The sequence below is a fragment of the Ambystoma mexicanum genome, chromosome 9, assembly GCF_040938575.1.
Source record: "Ambystoma mexicanum isolate Mex_15411 chromosome 9, UKY_AmexF1_1, whole genome shotgun sequence".
Lineage (NCBI taxonomy): Eukaryota > Metazoa > Chordata > Amphibia > Caudata > Ambystomatidae > Ambystoma > Ambystoma mexicanum.
Genome location: NC_090931.1, coordinates 713,215,850 through 713,238,300, shown reverse-complemented (window position 1 = coordinate 713,238,300; position 22,451 = coordinate 713,215,850). Strand labels below are relative to the sequence as shown.

The following is a 22,451-nucleotide window of genomic DNA, read 5'->3' as shown; positions in this document are numbered from 1 at the left end:
TCAATAAATTAAGTGATTTCCACACAATGACCGAGTGAGTAATTCTGCTCTAATTACTACAATGGGCAAACATTTCGGTAATCTCAGTACTCTTTTCCAAAACTTGCTCTCCAATTTTGACCAGATTCTCCAGTCTACGTTAGTGATTGCTTCTCCACCGTACGTGAGACATGGTACCACTGTTTGTAGGTAGAAGGCTCTTAAAGGAGCTATTGTGTATTTCCCATAGCGTGCGTGCAGGATCGTACCTTGGGCTGCTAATGCTGTTACTTTATTTACCAGTTCAATTTGCCAAACATTTTCTTTCTCGGCCGTGTTATACAGAACTATATCCAATTGATTCCACCGTTTCTAGATCTTTCCCGTCCAATTTCCATTTGAATTTTATTTTATTTTTCACTCTTTTTTTCCTTATGGCTAGGACTCTTGTTTTCCCACTGTTTATTTTCAGGTCGTTCTGTTACATAAAAGTTTGTATTCTTTTTAAGCTCCTTTGAAGGCCATTCTCAGTCTGGTCTAATACTACCAGATCATCCGTGTAGACTATAGTTGAAACTTTGGAGTTATTCAAGATCGGTGGAGCCAGTATATCGATAAAGGCAATGTACATGTTCGTTTAAAATGTTATCGCTTCCATTTTTAGTAGTGACAGCATGAATATATTCAGTTCAGTTCTGGTCCTTTTGGTGAACCCTGTTGGCCTTGGATCTACGATCTTATTTTTATCTGCCCAGTTTGATAATCTTTCTTGTAGATGTGACACAAGGATTTTTCCTGGTACGTCTAACAATGAAGTTGGCCTATAGTTTGACGGTTGTTCTTGAGGCCCCTTTTTGTATATTGGCACTATTGTTCCCGATGTCCACGATGTTGGTAATTTCTTTTAGAAGTAGAGGTTTGATTGTGCATGTTCGGCAAAATAAGCACCAATCAGCCATCCACCTCCACTAGATCTCGTCCCACTTCCCAGTCTCCCACACAAAATGAAGCAGGAACCTACACTGATCATCCACCACCCCGCCTTTCCAATTGAACAGATCAGATAACCCCTGTACAACCACCCCAATGCCACTCATCCTGACTCTGAGCGATTCACGCTGCACATCAAACCTCAAACAAGACACATTCTTGAACATTTACATTGTGCCAACTGAGTGCCTGAACACCCCTGCTCATCTACCCAGAGTGCTATTCTACAACAGCCCACATGTTCTGTGTTTCTTTACAGGGGTGGGTTGATGAGTTTGTTTTTAGTTATTTGCATTTTATTGTTTAATTAAAAGTATACATGTTTAGACACCCTCGATTGGCCACGATTTTATTTTGGAGTCTTGATTGCTGTTTGAGTTGCTACTGTTATCAGCTCCCACCACTCCTGAAGATAAAGCCTTCCTTCATCCTGTGCTAGCACACAAGTCAAAGGAAGTATACCTTTTGGGCTGTGCATGTTTCACCTTTTGTAATTGGGATCACTATTAGTTTAGTGGTAATTTGAGGGTTGAGTAGGCGGTTTAGGCACTACTCACCCCTGTACTCCAACAGAGCAGTAGCCATTTTGTCACACTCAATCTGCAGAGGTGGGAGAGGGGAATGGCACATATCTTCTTGGGAGCTATTTATGCATGTTGAGTTTGGAAGGCGGCATGGTGTTTCCTGTAAACAGTAGATGAGGGCTCACTCGTTGATATGAACCGTTCCTTTTTATTTCTACGCATTCATGAACTTCCAGCATCAGACTAGTCAAATTGGTATGAAAGATGAGGGATCCCCACATTCAAAGGCTTGTCGCACCTTAGTGATGCAAATCTTTAGAAGCCATCCTCGGTCCACTTTTCCCAGCCTTGTGCAGAGTATCCAGCAACTTGGCCACGCGCTTCCTGATGGCTTTGGAGTGCATGTTCTGGCAAAATGTGAAGAAGTTGAGACCCCAAATACAGCAATAATGCATCTAATGCACTGGCACTAGATGCATTCTAGTTCTTGTGTTGGACTTTGGGGGGACAAAGTAAAAATCAAAGTGCTTAGAATTGACTGTGGAGGTTGTTGGGTATATAAAAATGCTTTAACAAATTCAAAAGTATGGAAACTATATTGTTTGTGTCAGGAAAATGCACCAAACCAACAAGTTCCCACAAAAGTTAACAGAATATGAGTGCAGAGAGATACTTACCAATAATTCCGACCACCAGCTCATCGCTTGTGTCATCACGACCCACCAACAGAGAATAGTCGATGATGAGGTGACTAGACAGAAAGTGGGAATCACTGTGGATGGAAGCCCTCAGCACAGCCTTGCAGTGGGATCGGATATACAGAGGATTGTCTCGCACCATCTTGAGCAGATTTTCATCCAGAAGAACCACATCGCAGCTCTCCTTCCCTGTGTCAGTCTTTACATTTCGATTCCTCAGAGAGCCCTTTAAGTCAAAAACCTGCCAGAATAAAGTTTGGTTTATTAAAATAACATCATAGCACAGGTTTATAGTGCATGGCTTTGCAAGACCCTTTCACAGGCGTGAGCGGTATAACTTTTCTTCCACACTTCTGTTTTCCTTGTCCTGACTGTTCAGCACCCAGTGATCAAACTCATATTGGTTGTATGTGTGTTCCATTCACTGTGCTCAAAACCTTTAAAAGGCTAAAGGCGATTTCCTTACAACTCTCAGCATTGTCTTTAAGTCTGCCTCTTTAATCCAGTTTGATTTGTCATGACAGCACCATAGTGCTCATGTGCAAAGCATTTCCAACAGAACTTTGTTGAATGCTAATCTATATTTTAGATTGTGAATCTTAAAATAGTACCTTGTTATTTATATTGCGCTTTTATCCAAAGCACTTTACATATAACATAGTATATACATTATTATAAAGCACATGACAGATGTATGATTAAACCAAAGTACAAGTAACTGAATTAAATATTCAAGCGAGGCTCCAGCATCTCTGCTTACTTTCTATGTAGATCAACATGAAATGAATGAACCATTTTAACTTTACATGGCATAATCCGGAAAAATGACAGACATGGAATGCCAACAAACATTTCCAAGTAATACAAACTTTGATGATACTTAAGGGGTAAACAGAAGTGTATTCCTAATTTCTTTTATCGTTCTTCAAAATCTAATTATGTCTCATTGTTATAAACATGAGAGTAGACAACTATAATGTGGCAGTGGCAGGTAAAGACTGAACCCAAGTTTGTCCCATTTAAGGAAGAATATATTTGTGACGTGAGACTGACCAATATTTCGGAGGTAGAGATTTTATGGCAGGTTAGCAAGTGAATGTCAATCCGTTAGGAGAGAGAAGCAGTTCCCACTCAGATGGGAGAACAATCCCCGTCAGCACAGAGACTACATATATCTTGAGCAGGGCCTGCATGTCAATGGTACCCTGATGACACTACTCTGGCTGGGACCACTGCTTAGTCAACCTAAGCGGAAGCAGTGGCACAATCGTCCTTGACACAGAACCTCCTTTTTGCTTCATATCAAATTAACCAGCAATATTTGACATCAGGAAACCAGAACCTCTACAGAGATAAACCCTTTTAACTTTTTTTTTTCAAATGTCTAATTGTTATTCTTTTTCATCATAGAAAGAACAAACAAAACAATATATAGTTTTAGACCACAGCAAAACACGTCTTTCGTCATTTTACCCCCTCCCAATGGAAACTTCTCCCTTAAAGCATAACCAAAACATGTTGTTTACACATTGAAAATCAAATCAGGTATCCTTGAAGCGGTAACTCATCACCAACAGTCTTAACTCCTTTGAACTAAGGTTTTATGAATGGGGGGAACAATAAGGACCGCACCTTTTAGCATTCCTTTTGTGAGGGATCAGGTATCAACCCCTGTATAATCAGACCTTCCAGGATTTTGCGGCATGAAATGGCAAATTTTGCGGCACAAACCTTTATTTATTGCAGCATTCTTGTGGGACATTTTGTATTAACTGGAGGTTGTAAGACTGCCACCTTGCAGGAAAGAGGCAGAGTGCAAGGCTGCAAGAGAGCCAGGGTATCATTATTATGTATCTTTTGTATTAATTTGATAGGAAGAGTTCCAGATATCCCTGGCTTGGCAGAACAGTGTTTGATTTGGCTGCTAAATGTTTGGTTTAATGTGCATGCCTATTTAATAATATTAACTAAATTGATCATTATCAGTTGTAATGCTTAAAATATTCCCTGTCTATGTTCTCCAATCCTACAAACACCCACACACCTCTCTCACCAAAACACATCACACATCTCACCAACTCCCCATCACAACTTCCATTCCTGAACCTCTCACTCTACCATACAAATACTCACGTGCTATGTCACACTGTCAAGTCCCAATTTGCACTCCCCAGCCTCTGCCACACTCCAAATCATACTCCCAACTCACACCTTACACCCTATGATTCCTCCTGCAATATACAGTCCTTCATTCTTTTGTGCTGCTTCTGCATCTTGCATCCTTTCTCCCATTCTATCGAACTCTTCCATCATCCTTTTTCCCAATCTGCAGCTCACTGCCTCTTTCCGGCCAACCGCTTCCTCTCTGCTTTCTGGCTCACTGACCACACGCTCCCTCTACTTTTCTGTATCTCTGATCGCTTTCAGATTTCTGGCCCACCGCATCACTGCTTTCTCTGCTCTCTTGTGCACCGCTTCCTTCTCTGGCCCATTGCTTTCTTCCCTATCACTTCACATCCCACCCATCACTCTCCCTCTCTCTCTCTCTCCTTTCCCTCTCATAGTGTGACCATTTTTTAATTTTTTTAAAATGTAGATTTTGACCGAGATCCTCAAAAAATGGGGCATTTAAAAATAGAGCCGAGGATATGCTATTTTTAGACAACCCATTTTTGAAAATGAGCAGATCACCTTATTCTCAAAGGTGACCAGTGCATTTCCACGGCCTTGAGCTGTAGCGCAAATTGTGTGCTGGCCAGCTGCCTTGAATAGGGTTCCGGGTTGTTTGACTGAAGTGTAATTATTTGCGGCGGAATTAACCGTAGTCAATTTTGCCGCAAATTGATTTGTACTTCAGCCAAACAACCCAAAATGTACCTTTCACCACCACTCTACCCCCTCCCCTACTTAACTGCTTGGTTGCTGCCGCTTCCCCTGCAACCTTGCAGTGTCAGATCCGTCCCTCGAACGCGGGTCGGATCCGACTCCGCGGGGCCCCTTTTTAGTTTTTTTCTTTTTTTTTTCGGTCCACCGCCTTCAATTATGAGGTTGCAGGGGACACCCCTGCGACCCCCAAGCCCAAAAATACTGAACATGCGGTGTTGGTGACCCCCCCTGCAAAACATGTTCGCTATTTATAAAAATGGATCGAATGGTACTGGCCGAAATAGGTCAAATTGTACCATTCGATTGATTTTTGTCAGTCAAAATGGGTAGTACCTTGAATAGAAGCGCTCTCATGACAGTGTGCTGCAAGCTCCCAGCACCTTTCACAGGGACAGGCTCTTCAGGGGCCTGCCATTGTAAAATGAGACCCAAAGAATGCATTTTTATCCTGTTTGAGGAACAGAAATGTAAGCGACACAACAGCGGTTCATACCTTAAATGAAATGCATGACAGGGTCAGGAAAGACCCTGTCATGCAGTGGCACCGTGTAAAGACTGGTAGTGGGTGTCTGTACTTCCGCTCTCTATATGGTAGAGGAGAGGCACAGAGGACCCCAGCCAAGATTCTCTATAAGGTAGCAATGGACGAGCAATCAAGGCCTAGCTTCTCAGGAGGTGATGCGGGCTGGTTCTTAAGTACAGGGTAGTCCCCGAACCCCCACAAAGGAAGGTCCACACACTGTATTACTGAAAACACAGTCTTTATATAATTAATATTTAAAGGTATGTACACAATCACAATAACGCACTTTGTACTCGGAAGTCAATAATGATAAATATATACAATTCTAAAGTGGTACCACTAATGTTATCGAATCTCATTAAAGTGCATCAACTGTACGGTTAAAATGTCACACAGATTAATAACGAGGAAACCAGCAGTAGAGATAGGCAGGAACGTAAAATGGTTGAAACAATAGACAGAATGCTGGCCCCGTTACCTAGACACAGTTCTGTGTGGAGATCCCCCCCACCTGGGCAACCTGTAACATAAGGATATATCACACAAGCCCAGTCCATATGTTAAATAGTCACACTTCTTCCTATTAAGGTTTTACCCCCCCCCCCCCAATGTACCTGGTGGAGTAGAGTTCTCCGACGATGCGTCGACGGATCCTTCTTGAGTGCTTCCCTTTCAGGCGGGAGCCACAGATCGTCGAGAGGTGTCGGGAAACTTGGCGTTCGGTGTCGGGGAATCGACGGCCCTTCTTGAGTGCCCTCCCGTTAAGGCAGGAGTCACGGGTCGTCGAACGTACGACGGTGAACAGGGAAGTGGCAGCTTCGTTCCTAGCGGTGCTCGTCGACGACAGAGCGTTGGCGCCCTGCAAGGAAGAGGCGTGCGGGGCACCTCGGTGACGATAGTTCTGGACTGCAAAGAGATGATGATGATGAACTGTGGCGCAGCAAAGGCGTCGAGTCGTCTGCGTCTCTGTGGTCCTTAGGTGGCAGGAAACCCACCGGTGGATGCTCCTCGGCGCGTCGACGGTCAGGCCTTCTCCAGCGGGTGACAAGCGGGTGACGATGCAGACGAGAGTGTCCGATGATCAATTGAAGTTCTTAGGCAAACGGGAGCACGGCGGCTCCGGTCAGCGACGGCGGTCGTCGACAGTGGCGGACAACAGTCTGAGTGCTTCTCCTTGGAGTTCCGCAGTAGTCCACGTATTGGGTCGGCAGCCTGTCGAAGGTCTGTCTACCAGGGAGCGTTGGCAAAGATCAGCTGTGCACGATGGTCCCTCGTAGCTCCGGAAGAGGGCGCCTTACCAGGTCCTCTCTGGGTCAGTCCTTGGAGGCACAGAAGCTTTCAGATTGTGAAGGAGAGCAACAGCAATTCTTCTTGTCCAGCAGGGCTTCAAGGTCAAGCGTCAGTTGCTCCAGTTACTCGTCGTAGTGGACTTCAGCTTCTGAACACGATTCCTAGCAGTGAGAGGTCCCCAGATATACTGTTGATCTCCCATTCATTCCGCTGGGTCACACTCAAGCATCCAATCACGACTACGGGCATTCGTGCAGGCAGCCAATCAGGCACACTCCAGACACTCACAACAAGTTATGTGTATTGGGACAAGTACCGAGCCATTCAACACTCCAAGCTGCATTCATACCGGTTTCAGGCAGGGTTGTCTCAGTAATTGTGTCAACCACCAGATACTAGACACCCACAACACAGAATGCATATTCGTCACACACTCTATTCACCCAGGTCCCACCCACAGGAGGTACCCACAACATACATCACCGGGAAGGCTCCAGCCAGTCTGGCCGGGCCTTCACAACAACACCATATATGGCACTTACACTCAACAGTCGGTCAGGGGGAAGGAACAGAGTCAGGGCTTCCCAGGACTTTGGGAAAACAAGGTAATGGGGAATAGAAAGCAAGAGGCCACAGGGGCCATCTTGTTTCCCATCAGGAATCAACGGATCCCAATGGCAGGGCCGGGGTATCCCAAAATGGAGGATACTCCGCACACCTGTCAATTTCAGCATGGAGCTGCCACCAGCCCATACCCTGCTCTGCGGGCTACCCACAGGTGCCCAAACACATACACTAGGGGCACAGGGTTGTACCCCCGCCCATGGGTGCCAAAAGGGTATCCCACGGGTCCGTTCACCAAAACAAAAAGAGAGAGAGCTGCACCGCCAGGAGTCCCACATGAACTCCTGTGCGGAAAACACGACAGAACACACGATAAAAAGCAGTACAGGACAAGGATACGGAGGTCCTGTCCCTCCTATGCATTTCCAGCATCACACACCCCCACATCCCGTGTGCGTAGGGTTGCCTACAATTTCTGCACATTTAAAAGTGCATCTTGCTTGGAAATGTGGGATGCGCTTTTAAATTGGCAGAAACGCCCCCTGATTTGCTCAAGGAGGTTAAAAAGGCCATCTGAATGGGCACACATATAAATTGTGCCAATTCAGGTGCCCCTTGTGGATTGGGCTGCTCTTTTTTTTGGGTGCAAGTGATGAGATGTGTTAGCACATTTCATTTCTTGCATAAAAAATAGTTTTGAGTACCTGGCACCGTGAGGTTTTTTTTTTTTTTTTTTAACAAGTTTTTGCGCAAAACTGCAGTTTTCGTGGCATTTTGTGGGATAGCAAAATCGCTATAAGCTGGACGGTCTGTATAATACATATATTGTTATGCATCAATACACTTGCTCCAGAACCCAGACGATTCCGCTTCCAATCATCCTGCGCTCCCCTCCATGGAGAGCTGCAGTAATTCTTTTCATTAAAAATATATCTCTGGCTTTAATGAACCATTCTTTCACCCCTGGCATTTGCTCCCCTTCGAGTATGTGGCCAGGCAGGCCCTCGCCGATAACAACAAAGAGTGTGGCATGTGCAGCAAGAATGTTGATTTCTCTTCTGCCACTTCTAGTCCAAAAAGTACCAACATGGGGTCTAAATTCCGCTCCATTCCTTCAACCCACTCCACACCTCAGACCAGTACACCTGCACCTTTGAACACGACTCCGCTCCGACATATGGCAATATGTGGCACATTCCTCACAATGGCAACAATATGGACTCACCCCAGGGAACATCCTAGCAGGTTTATGTTACTTACCTGTAACTATTGTTCTACAGTATGGTTCTGCATGGATTAACATGCTAATGAACATTCCCTGTCGTCAGGCTGGGAATAATCAGTAAAAGAAAAAACAGTCACTTTTTCTTTAAAACTGCATTTCTCCTCTAAAGCAATCACTGTCCTCTGAGTCATACTGGCCCGAACCAATGACAGTCCATTCCCCAAGCTCCACCCCTGGAGGCCATCTTCAGATTTGGTAAGCACGTAAAGTGGCAGTATGAACCAAGAAGAGCCACAAAGGGGAAGGAGGGAGGGTTTGCATGTGAATCCATGCCAGAACCATGCTGGAGAACAACAGTTACAGGTAAGTAACTTAAACCTTCTCCAGCCTGGGGTCTGGCATGGATTCACATGCTTATGACTAACTCTTATACAGCAGTACATATACACAACCATGGGAGGTGGCAAGGCTCAACAGAAGCAATAACACACTCACTTCTGGAACAGACTCACCTAAGTAAACAGGTTGTGTAGCACCAGTTGGCCGACCCTGGACGCCTCCCTGGAATCCCCGTCGACCCAGTAGAACCTTGTGAAGGTGTGCGTGGACCTCCACGTGGCAGCCCTGCAGATGTCGAGCAGGGGCACACCAAAGAGAAACGCCATTGTTGCTGTGATGGCTCTGGTGGAGCGCGCTCTCGGTCGGCCTGGCCGCGGTCTGCTCGCCAGTCGATGACAGTGCATGATATAGACGGAGAACCGCTTGGAGATGGAAGCCTTCGATAAGGCTTTTCTGTGATTTACAGGCCCAAAGTTGACAGACAACTAAGAAGTCTTCTGAACATTCTTTGTACGTGCCATTTAGAAATTCAAAGCATGAGCCATGTCCAGCGAATGCAAGGCCCTCTCCTCTGGCGATGCTCGATTCGGGAAGAAAACATTTAACACCAAAGGTTCGTTGAGGTGGAATTCTGATGGTACCTTGGGCATAAAGGTGGGGTGTGTACGCAGTACCACCTTTGAAGCGTGGAACGACAAGTAAGGCTGCTTGCACAACAGGGTGTGGATCTCCGCGACCCTCTTGGCCGAAGTGATAGCCACAAGGAAAGCCATCTTCGGCGAGCGGGATCTGATGTATAGGTTCAAAGGGAGCTCCCTTGAGCTTAATCAGTACTACATTGAGGTCCCAAGCCGGGGCTGGCATCTTCACTGGCAGAAAAGTCCCTAAGAGCCCCTTGAGGAACTCTTTGACAAGTCTGTGCGACCACAGGGAGAGTCTACCCGGAGACCAGGTGTACCGGGATATGGCCAGCGAGGTGCACCTTGATAGAGGCGTGAGCCAACCTCGCCTTGGCCAAGGAGATTAACTAGGGTAGAAGCTGAGAGACCGTGACCCGTAGGGGGTGATGATCTGAGTCCGGCACCACACAGAGAAATGCTTCCATTTATAGCCGTAGCATTTCAACGTTGATGAGGATCTGGCCCTGGCCAGGATCTCCTTATATTACATTGGTAAAGCATAACCTACAAACTCTAGGGCTGCAGAAGCCATTCCCTCAAGTTTGGCGACCCTGGGTCGTGGTGCAGAATAGCTCCTCCCTCTCTGGTGAGAGGGTCCGGGAACAGCGGTAGCCTGATGGACGGGGCCACTGACAGACACAGCAGGTCCGGATACCATATCTGCATCGGCCACGTTGGGGCAACAAGTATTATCTTGCAATGGTACTGTCTGAGTGTGTTGATCACACGTAGCATGAGTGGAAACAGAGGAAAAGCATAAGGAACCGTTCCTCCCACAGGAATGAGAGCGCGTTCCCCATGCTCCTCGTCTGAGAGAACCTGCTGGCGAACCTCTGGCACTTGGCGTTCGTCGCCGTCGCAAAGAGATCGATCTGGGGTTTGCCCCAACTGTCGAACAGAAGAGGTCCACCTGGACCTGGCAAAAAGCTCCCTTCGTGGCAGGAATGCAACTCCCAGCTGAGCGAGTCCACAATGGTGTTCTTGACGCCGGCCAGGTGAAAAGGGACAAGGAACATGCCCTGCTGAATGAGACAGAGCCACAGATCCTGGGCTTCCTTGGAGAGTGCCGGAGAGCGGGTTCCCCTTTGCTTCCGAATGTAGAACATGGTGCTGGTGTTGTCTGAAGATCCTCACCACCTTGCCCTTCAGCAACGGCAGAAAAGTCTTGAGGGCCCAGAATACGGCCTGAAGTTCCAGGACGTTGATGTGGAGGCCCTTTTTCCCCAGCTGCCAGGGGCCTCTGGCATGCAACTGTCCGGTGTGGGCTCCCCATACTTTTAGAGAGGAGTTCATGGTGACTGTCTCCTGGTAAGGCGGAACTTGAAAGAGTCCCCTGGACGAGATGCAGTCTTACACCCCACCACTGTAACGCCCAACGGAACTTCTCTTTGAGGGATATCTGATCAGCAAAGGTCCCCGATACCTGCATCCACCTCGCATCCAGGAACTCCTGAAGAGCTCTCATGTGAAGTCTGCAGAGGCGGACAAGGCTGATGCAGGAGGACATCATGCCCAGCAGTGTCTTGATGGAATGCACCGTCACCGTCTGTGCCGATGACAAGCACTGTACTTTGCCTAGTATGGTTCTCACCCTCTCCTACGTGGGAGACACCAAACACGTCACTGTGTTGAGTTGGGCACCTAGGAACAGCATGTCCTGAGATGGCGTCAAGCAGATCATTTATGGAGAACCCCAACTCCATAAGCAGACGTAAGGTTCTCAATGTGTGCTCGGTTGCCAAGAGTGCACGAGGGGGAACGCATCAGCCAGTTGTCCAAATAAGGATATATATGGATGCCTTGCAGACGAAAATGCAGCACCACCAGGGCCAGGCACTTCGTAAAGACCCTCAGGCCGATTTCAGGCCGAAGGGCAGAGCCTTGAACTGGTAGTGCTGACCCTGAACCACGAATCGTAGAAACTAGCAGTGTTTCTTGTGAATGGGGATGTGGAAGTAGGCGTCCTCCAGATCAACATCATCAGAAAATCCCCTTCCTACAGTTGGCCGAACACATGCTGCAACGTGACCATCTGGAACTTTTGGGACCTTAATTACTTGTTGAGATGACGCAGATCCAGGATCGGCCTCCAACACGCCCCCGTGTTCTTTCGAATCAGAAAGCATCTGGAATATACTCCGGAGCCACGGAGACGGGTTACATCGCCCCTTTCTGTAACATGGCCCGCACCTCTAGGTCTGTGTTGTCGCGGTATTGGAAGAATACAAGGACAGCAGCGTTGAAACTCCAAGGTGTGCCCCTGTCCCAGAGCATCCAGCACCCATCTGTCCGTGGTGACGAACTTTATACAGCTGGCCTCCCACTTGGATGCATAAGTGGGGGCCTGAGGGCACGGCCGGTTCAGGCCTGCTTGAGGGTCGGAGCTCTCCCCTGCAGGCGGCGCTGGCGCTGCCCTCCCCTGCCTTCAGAGCGACCCATGTAGAAAAAAAGAGGATGAGGTGCACACTCTGGTGCCCAGTCATGCTTACCTGCTTCAACACAGTTTTTCTTCTCCTCCAAACGTTTTCTTGACTCTATCAATCATCAGGGAGGCTGTTTTCCTTTTCAGGTGTGTCTAATTCATTTTCATTAAAGTCTCTAAGGATTCTGGCAGCTGTAGTTGCACAAGTTTTTCAATGCAGTGTTTCTTGTGAATGGGGATGTGGAAGTAGGCGTCCTCCAGATCAACGACATCTGCCCTTCAGAGCGACCCATGTACGTTTCTTGCGTGGAGGAGCGTGAAGGCTGCTTGTACGGGGTAGTATAAGATCTGCCACATTTTCCTCTGGATGAACTAAAGGACGACAGCCGTCGTTGGTGTAAGGTTCCCAGAGAGCATGCCGTCTCCATGACAGCCTTTATTGCTTGAAGAGACTCGTTGACTGCCTTGCCGAAGAGGTTTTCCCCCATCAAACAGTATATCCAGGACTTTAACCTGAACATCCTGGCAGAAGTTTATTGCCTTCAATCAACCATGCCGACGCAGGGAAACCCTGTTCCACATCTGGCGGAAACCTGTGTGATAGTGTGGTCCGAGGCCACTTCCCCTTCTTGAAAAAGTTCCAGTGCCTTGACCATCTTGTCCTCAGGCAGGAAGTCTAGGATTGGACCCAGCTTCTACCATAGTTCCCGGTCATATTGGGACAAAATGGCTAGGGCGTTAGCTGCCTTGATGGTAGAGGCTGCTGTATAAATTATCCTCTTGCCCATTGCATTCAGCTTCTTCCCCTCCTGGTCCGGAGGTGCAATGGCTGCGGACGACGGATTCGCCAAGCGCTTCCTGGCTGTGCGAGGGTTGAGACCTTAAGCACCTGGGCGCTGAATCCGGTACCGTGTGCATTTTCTCCCATCTGCCACGCTTGGGTGGGGCCGTACTTGGGTTTTTCATTAGTGCCAGGCCTTCCTCCCAGATTTCGTGCAGTATGGGAAGGGATATTTTACTTGACTCGTGCCACTGGTACAGGAAACCATCCTTCTTAGTGTCCTTGGGAACCAAATGAAGCACTTCAGAGGCCCTTGACATCATGGAATGAAAGGATCCAACTTTGTCCAGTGGGGTGGCCATATGTAGCTTGTCCATGTGTGCTGTTTCTTTGTCAGATGGGACAAAGTCATTCTCATCGGTACCTGTAGCTGTGGCTTCGGGTGCGGTTGCGTTGCAGCGAGGTGGTGGTTGTGGAGGGGTCGGATGACGCGGAGGACCAGAGCCTCCTTAGACATTCTCTTCTGCGGGGCAGGCTCAACCTCGGAGGCTCTTGAAGGTCCCGGAGAGGCATAGGGCTCGGTGCCAGGGGCCAGTGTGTGTGCAGATTCGTTAGACTATCCAGCAACACGCCCCTCGGTTTAGGGGTGAAAGGAGCCAGTGGCATAGGGGTCTGTACTGACACGTCTCCTCTTGCGAGTAGGGTACCTAGGTCCACCACCCCTAGATACTCCCCCTTCGTGATCTGTGTAATAATCATCGGGCAGATTATTGACTCCCTCATCGGAACTTGAGTAAATCTGCTCCGGTCTATCAGGAGCAGCCACTGGGTCCACATACCAAAGAAGTTCCCCCGGGGGGGCTTTCTCCCTTTCCCTTTCAGGAAGCTGCTGGGTTGATGCAGTTGCCGCGTCTTTCCCCGACCCCCGAGTGGTTGCTGCCTTCTTCACTGCCTCCACAGCCGTATCTCGCCTCAGGGGCAAGGAAACCAGTGGGGTGGTCGTGGCAGACACTTCCAACATGGACCCACTCTGCTTCAACGCTGTCGTGGTAGACGTCATCAACGATGTGCCCGTCGAGGCCTTAGTTGATAGCGCCGCCGTTGACCTAGCAGGCTGCAAGGTTTTAATTAGCTTGGACGAGTCCTCTCCAGACTTGTCCCTCTTCGGTTTATCCGCTGACACCCGGAGTTTGGACGGGGTAAGGGACTTTCTCTTAGAAGAGGTCACTTTCTTCAGCAGGCTCACCGTGGACTCACCGTGGAGGCTGATGGTGATGGCGAACGCCTTCTGCCTGACTCGGGACCCGCATCAGCAGCAAACTCAGCAGAGCCAGCGTCGCAGAGTTTGGGCTTCTCTTGGTCACCCGGGAGCGGGGCGTCCTTAAAGGATCTTGACCTCCTCCCGGAGGGAGTTCGCCCCTCAGACCGGCCGCTCCTAGATGAGGCCTGGCCCTGCCCAGAGGCTGAGTCAGTGACCTTGCTCGACTTGATCCACGCTAACAGTCTGCTGTATCGGTCTTTCTTGGTTTTCTTCAAGAAACCATCGCACACATCGCATCCCTCCTCATCCTGGTTCGGATGCAGGCAATAGAAGCATTTATGATATGATATATGATATGATATGATATGGCATTTATAACGCGCCTATACACAAGTGTTTCAAGGCATGACGTGGCAAGGGAGGGGAAACAGAGGGAAGACAGAGACAGCGATCCTACTAGGCCACGTGACATTGAGATTGCGTAAGTGCAGGGGAGGGGGGACGGGGAAAAGTGCAGGGCCAGAGGGGAGAGGACAGTGCAGTACATAGGATAACAGTAAAATAAATAAAGACAATAAATAAAAGGGCAGCCAGCTGGTGGAAAGTGCAAGGGTAAGTGCAGACATCAGGTGTCAAGTGCTAGTAGGGGCTGTAGGGATACAGAAACAGTCCCTGAGTGCAAGGGTTGCCAGGGGGGACAGTGCAGGTATGAAACTGACTGGGAGAGGAGGGGTCCTGGGCCTGAGATCAGAGGGTAGCGAGGTAACCAGTGCAGTATCAGATTCAGCCAGATCATCAGCAGGGGAGAGGAGGAGAAAAAGCAGAAGCAAAGAGGAAGGTCTTGAGGTGCTTCCGGAACGGGAGATGGTTCTCCTCAAGTTTCAGAGAGGCAGGGAGGCTTTTTCAGAGGGAGGCTCCAGCAGAAGAAAGAGATCTACCACCAACTTGCTGCTTGGAGAAGCGACAAACCCTGAGGGAGTTGGAGGCGGATGAGCAAAGAGCTTGAGAAGGGAGTTATTTAGGAAGAGAGAGTTGAAGGTATTGAAGGCCCAGAAGGCCTTGTGGACAATGCAGAGGGTTTTGAACTTAATCCTCGCAGCCACTAGGAGCCAGTGCAGAGATTTCAGTCCTGGAGCGATTCGATCCCTGGGCTTGAGGCCGAGTACAAGTCTCGCAGTCCTGTTCTGGATGAGTTGCAGAGGGCGGAGAGTAGAGGCAGGCAGATTTAGAAAGAGGCTGTTGCCGTAGTCCAGCCTAGAGAGAACCAGAGCTCTGGAGACAGTGAGCTTCTGGGGGAAGGAGAGGAAAGGAAGAATACCTCTGAGGAGGTGCAGCTGGTAGTGTGTCTTCTTAAAGATGTCTGAGATGTGAGGAGAGAAGGAAAGTGTGGAGTCGAAGATGACACCAAGGTTTTTAGCCTCACAGGTGGGAGCAGGAAGAGGGCCAAGAGAGGTCGGCCAGAGAGTGACGGGAAAGAAGGGAGCAGATGTGCCGATGAGGAAAATCTCAGTCTTACTGGCATTAAGGCAGACATCATTGGCGGCACACCACTCCTGGATGGTGGACAGACAGAGATGAGAGAAGGAGAAGAGGTGGCTGAAGGGAGCCTGAAAATGAACGGAGTGTCATCCACATAGCACTGAAAGTTGGGGCAGAGAGCGGCAATGCGATGGGCAAGAAGCGCCAGGTATTCCATGAATACGTTCCTTAATCCACACTTTGCGCAGAGTTTGAAGAGGCTTCTGCCTTCCTTCTCCTCAGACATGGCTGAAAGGTGCGAAGTGGGCCCAAGGCCCGGCCTTCTCGAAACTTGGTTGACGATCCGACGGTGGATGAATATCTTCGGCGGTAGCAGATCCCTGCTGCCGGTCAGTCTTTCGTCAAAGACAAAACAAGTCAAAATCGGTCAAAATAGTTTAAACCTTTTATGGATTTTTTTCGAAATGGCACAAAAATAACTCAGTGAGCAAAGTGAGGACTCACAACACTGAAGCGTGCAGTAAAAATCTTAGGATGGCCACCAGGGGAGTTTAGGGAGAGGACTGTCATTGGATGGGGGCAGTGTGAACCAGATGACAGTGATTGGTTTAGAGGAGAACAACAAGTTACTTACCAACTGGTAACGTTCTTTCGACTGGATGTTCCTCCAACTTATTCCTCATCTTAGATGTATTCCATCCAGCTTTAGCTGCTTTGGAATTTTTTCTCGGCACAGGGCGCCGTGCGTCGACGTCGTCGAGTCGAAGTCCCTCAAAGGTCTCCGTCGAGGGTGATGTCATCGGTATACAAGTAGCACACGCTGCCCCCATAGGCCTCAGTTCTGTTTTGCCCCTCTTGCTCTGTTGTATAGGTAGTGTAGGTAGCCAGGTGTCAGCCTTGTGAGAGTTGAAGTGGCAATAATCCAGAAAAACTACGAAGGGGTAGGATGGGAGGGCGATGAGGAATACGTTGGAGGAACATTGGTAAGTAACTTGTTCTTCGAATGGATTGTGTCCTCCAACTATTCCTCATCTTAGATAGACTCACAAAGCAGTGTAGAAAGCTCTCTGGAGGAGGGAGGAGATTTTCAATATTTTTATATTGTCGAATATAGCACAGCAATACCAAAAGCAAGCTCTTTAGTCTGGGAAGCATCCAGACTATAGAATTTACAAAAAGTGTGCAGCAATGACCAAGTTGCTGCTTCACAAATAGATTTTATGGGAACACCTCTTTGAAGGGCTGTCGAAGAGGCTATACCTCTGGTAGAATGGGCCCTTAAGCCTTCTGGTGGATCTTTGCCCGCCAATCTGTAGCATTCTGAAATGCAAAGTACAATCCAACGTGATATGGTTTGTTTTGACACCGATTGACCCGAATTCCTTCCGGTGTAGCCAATGAAAAGTTGATTATCCACTCTAAGCTTGGAAAGCCTAGGAATGTAAACGCTTAGAGCTCTCTCGGGTCCAGCCTGTGCAATCTTTCCTCCTCCTTACTGGGATGCGGAGGAGGATAGAACACGGGCAGAATAATTTTCTGATTTAAATGGAAATCAGACACAACTTTAGGTAAAAATGAGGGTTTAACCCTCAATACCACTCTGTCCCTGTGGAACACAGTATAGAGTGGCCCAGAAGACAGTGCCTGCAATTCGCTCATTCTTCGTGCAGATGTTAAAGCAACCAAGAAAACTGTTTTCAACATTAGTAATCTTAATGGGCAAGTGTGCAAGGGTTCAAAAGGGGAACACGTTAAAAACTTTAGAACCAGATTAAGGACCCAAATTGGGACTTGTAAAGAAGGAGGGAACACATTGGTGAGTCCCTTTAAGAATTGTATTATCAAAGGAATTTTAAAGTTTGAACATTCTTCTGAAGAGCGCTTGAAAATGGAAAGCGCTGCAAGATAACCTTTAATGGTCCCAACATTGAGGCCTCTATGTGCCAGGGACAAGAGGAAAGACAACACTTCCGGGATAGAACACAGAAAAGGATCAACATTATTTACCCTGCACCAGTTGCAAAACCTCTTCCAACAGCAACGGTACAGAGATTTTGTTGCTGGCATTCTTGCCGAAAGCAACACCTGCATGACGTCATCCGGAAGGTCCCAATCCTTGTATATAAGCCTTTCAGATACCAAGCATGAAGGTTGAGAGTGCTGACCTCTGGATGGAGAACCTGGCCCTCCATTTGTGAGAGAAGGTCCTCTCTTTGAGGAAGACGTAACGGAGGACAGGTGGACATGTCTAGACGGTCCGGGTATGGCGTTCTCCTGGCCCAATACGCGGCAATTAGGATCATGCGGTTTCCAAACCGTCTCAATCTCCTGATGACTTGAGGAATGACGGGAATGGGAGGGAACGCGTATAGCAGTGGGAAGTTCCACTCCACCACGAACGCGTCCCATAGGGCTCCTCTCGGGGGAAATTCCCTTGAGCAATACTTTTCGCACTTCCGGTTGATTCCGGTCGCAAACAAGTCTACTTGAGGGATTCCCCAAAGGGTGAAGATCTTCTGAAGGACTTCCTGAGCCAGTTCCCACTCGTGGGACACCGTACTCTGCCTGCTCAGAGCGTCTGCCGTCATATTCTCCTCCCCGGCTAGATGAACTGCGTTAAGGAGATTCCTTCTTGAATTGCCCAATACCAGAGCCGCATTGCCTCCCTGCACAGAGGTAGTGACCCTACACCTCCTCTTTTGTTTAGATAATGCATGGCCACTGTGTTGTCTGTCATTATCAGGAAATGTTTTCATCTCACAGAAGACAGAAAAGCCTTCAGCGCTAGTCTGATTGCTCTCAGCTCTAAAAGGTTGATGTGTAGTTTGGACTCCAATGGAGACCAACGACCGCTGATTGTCAAATCGTTGGCATGAGATCCCCACCCCAGGAGTGAGGCGTCCATCACTACTGTAATCTACGGCCATGGTTGCCAAAAATGTTCTCCTCTTAGGATGTCCTCTGCGCAAGTCCACCACAGAAGATCCTTCCGAACCTTGTTTGGAATCTGAAGGAGATCCGTCATTTGACCTGAGAACTGGGACCATTGAGTCTTTAGAGCCCATTGAAGGGATCTCATCCTCAGGTGTGCTTTTGGCACTAGGAAAATGCAGGATACCATGAGGCCAAGCAACCTCAAAAAGTCGTAGGCCTGGAGATTTTGGGCACTTTGGAATTTGGAAACCATCTGAAGAATGTCTTGAGCCCTCGACTTGGGAGGCAAGCTCTTTCCCAAGGATGTGTCTAATACAGCCCCTATGTACTGGAGCTGTTGGGAATGTGTCATTTGTGACTTCTTGAAATTGAGGGAGAAGCCCAGTATGTGGAGGAAGTGGCAGGTGACAAGGCTGGAACATGTCTGGGGATGCTTGTGGTCTCGTGCAGAACGGATGTGACCTAGCAGTTCGGGCTGGACTACCCCTTTGGGGGTGGGACCAAGCCAGATTTGCATATGGTCTTTCCCCTTTTGTAATGGCTTGGCAGGCGAAGAACGATGGTCTGGAGGGTTGCCCAGAGCGATGCCAGAGGTTAAGATTAATTCTAAACCTTCCAGCCATCAATCACCTCTTGTTTTGCTTTCAGATGATCCAGGGCTTGTTCGGCAGAACGTGCCCTAATCAACCAAGCTTCCAGGTAGGGGTAGACATGAATCCCCCCTCTCCTGAGGTGCGCTGCCACCACTACCATTAACTTGGTGAAGACCCTCATGGCGGAGGTCAACCCGAATGGCAGGACTCAAAACTGCGAGTCGCCAACTACGAACCTCAGGTATTTTCTGTGCTTGAGATGGAATGGCACATGAAAATAAGCATCCTGGAGGTCTAGTGACACCAACCAATCCTGAAGTTGAAGGACCTGAAGGATCTGAGAAAGGGTGACCCACCTTGAACTTGTCCCTCCTGAGGAGCGTGTTCAAGCCTCTTAAATCCAAGATGGGTCTCAGTCCTCCGTCCTTTTTGGGAATTAAAAAATGTGGGGAGTATCATCCCTTGTTCCTCTCCGCTACAGGTACTGGCTCTATAGCAGCTTTCTCCAGCAGGGTTAAGACTTCCTGCTGTAGGAGCGGGTCTGGCAACTTCAAAGAGTGTCTCCCTGGTGGATTGCTTTGAGGTTGCGTTAGAAAAGGAAGCAGTAACCTTGGGCAATTATTTCTAGAGCCCAAACATCTGAAGTAATGGCTCGCCATTCTTGCAGATGCTGTGAAAGCCTGCCTCCCACAGGTGTCTTGTGATGCAAGTGGTTTTGTGGCAGTTGCTGCGGCCGCGGATGGTAAAGAGGCTACAGCTGTGGCTGGCTTTGCATGTTTTCCTTGTCCTCCACGAGTGGCTTTTTTCTGGTATTTGACTGGCCATTCCTCTCGCCTTTCCATATGAGGAGTAATAACGATAGGATTGTCCCCGCCAAGATTGCCCTGATGCACAAAAAGGCTGAGGTTGCCTAATAGCAGCTCCTAAAGATTTGGCAGCCACTTTTGAGGTCTGCAACCTCTCAAGGCTCTCGTCAGCCTTGTTGCCAAAAAGGTGAGACCCGTCAAAGGGCATGTTCAAAAGATGGTTTTGCACGTCTGGTGCGAAACCCGACTTTCGCAACCACGCAAATCTGCGCATGACCGTGCTAGTTGCCATGCACCTTCTTACACTATCTGCAGTGTCCAATCCAGACTGAAGGGATTCTTGCATGGCTTCCTTTCCATCTCTAACAATGGCTAGGAATCCTTCCCTTTCTTCCCCTTCTGGTATGTGCTTTGCTGCTATTGAAATGCACTCCCACAGAGTTTACGAAAATTTTGCCAAGGCACATGTGGAGTTGGCCAATTTTAACGCCACACTCCCAGCTGAAAATACCTTGCGCGCCCAACCATCCACACGCTTGTCGTCCCTATCCGGAGGGATGGAAGGGTACGCCACCTTCTTTGAAGCTGTGGCTGCCTGGACCACCAGACTTTCAGGAGTAGGGTGTTTGGACAGATAGCCGGGGTCGCTACTGGAAGGGTGGTATTTTGAAGTGAGCGACTTATTGACCGGAGGAATCGAGTCCGGGTCTCCCAATTTTTGGCCACCCTATTTTGTAAGGCTACATGGAAGGGTAAAATCGGATCTTCGGTGGGGCCATTCTCCCATATATCGGTCAGATCATCCTGGATGAACTGAGTTGGTGGTCTAGCCCATCCTAAATAATCGACCACCTTTGTCATTAGCTGCCATTATGAGGGACTGGCATGTTCCCCCAGTTCTGGCCTGCCAAAATCTGTTTCAGGTGTATTATGCAAGGTTTTCACCAGATCTCTCATTCTGCTTTCCTCAGAAAACGGGCATTCTGGGACATTCAGGGTGCCCTATTCCAGGCCAAAAGGAACATCCTCCTCCTCAGACCGCTCGTGTTCTTCGTAAAAATGGAAGTCAAGGACTTAAAATATTCTTTCCTTGGTAGAGGTTTGTAAATTTTTTCTGGGAGAGGTGTAGCAGTAGAGACAGAAGGCTTTACAGCCTTTGCAGCTTTTTCTTTTGCTGCTATTTTGACAGCTTCTGGTTGAATTGGAGCCTTTGAAACATTCGCGCCAAGGGCTTCGGGGTCGACGTTGACAAGGGCGTCAATGGCGCTGACGAAATAGTAGTCGTCGACAGAGCTGGCTTCGAGGTGCTCTTCGAAGGCTCGCCCTTCGAGGTGTGTCGGGTTCCGGACGGCGTCAGTGACCTTGAGTAGTCAACTCGAGCAATCTTTTTTGCTCGGGGTCCTGGAGGGTTCCCGATCCCTTCTTCTTCGATCACCCGGGCTCGAGGGCGCGCGAGTGTTGGAACGGTAACTTAGCCTTTTCAAAAACCTCCATCATTTTATTCTTAATTCTTCTCATTCTTCTGAGGAATAATGTTTTGTGGGGCATTTCATTCTTTTGGGGGATTTGTCCGAGGACGAGCTGGAAGGGGACCGGTGGCAGCTTTTTTTTTTTTACCTTTTCATCAAAGACGAAGAGTGGTGAGAACCACTTCGGGACCTAAAGCGATGTTTTTGCCTTTCGCGTCGAGGAGATGTTTCCTCACAGGACCTCGACTCAACGCTAGAGGCTTTTCGGTCGGGTTTTCGACCTACCTGAGGTTTTCCCTTCCTCTCTCGCAAGGCCTTCCCCGTTATTGCCTGACACTTCATACAGGCCTCCATGTCGTGGTCTTCACCGAGGCACCACAGACATTCTCGGTGCGGATCCGTGATGGACATTTTGGAACTGCAGGATTTACACTTTTTGAACCCCGAATGCGGGGTAGTCGGGGTAGACGACAAGGACATTCTCGAATATCGCTTCACAATAAACTGTGTCACAGAACCACTCGAGGTGCACAGAGTCTCAGAAGCAACACATACTGCGGAAAAACGGAACTGAGGCCAACGGGCAAAGCGCGTGCTACTTGTATACCGATGACGTCACCCTTGATGGAGGCTTTCGAGGGACTTCGACTCGACGATGTAGACGCACGGCACCCTCTGCCGAGAAAAAATGATTCCGAAGCAACTAAAGCTGGATGGAATACATCTAAGATGAGGAATACGTTGCCAGACCCCATGCTTGAGAGAGCCTGAGCGGGTCATATTGCAATCAATGTAATAATTTGATTCCGGCAGGTAACTGAGTTCTTAAAAGCTCTACCACACATTTTGCACCAAAGCTGCACATCCACCTCGCATCCCAGGTCTCACTCCCATTTGGCTCAGATCCCCTCTGTATCCCCCATGTTTGCCTCCACTAATGCTGCATATAATAACAAGATTAGTACCTTAATGCCCCGTGTGAGTCCAGTATTTTCTCAGTCAGTGTAA

At 48.5% G+C, this 22,451-nt stretch overlaps 1 protein-coding gene across 6 annotated transcripts in view; it reads right to left on the bottom strand.

Moving 5' to 3' along the window:
• Window positions 1-22,451, bottom strand: part of PIKFYVE (phosphoinositide kinase, FYVE-type zinc finger containing) — a 1,728,392-nt gene that overhangs the window by 60,632 nt on the left and 1,645,309 nt on the right. For all 6 annotated transcript variants that reach the window (XM_069615606.1, XM_069615608.1, XM_069615605.1 and 3 more), the window contains one exon: window positions 2,171-2,432. In XM_069615606.1, coding sequence (XP_069471707.1) covers window positions 2,171-2,432 — 262 coding nt within the window. The remainder of the gene's footprint in view (window positions 1-2,170; window positions 2,433-22,451) is intronic.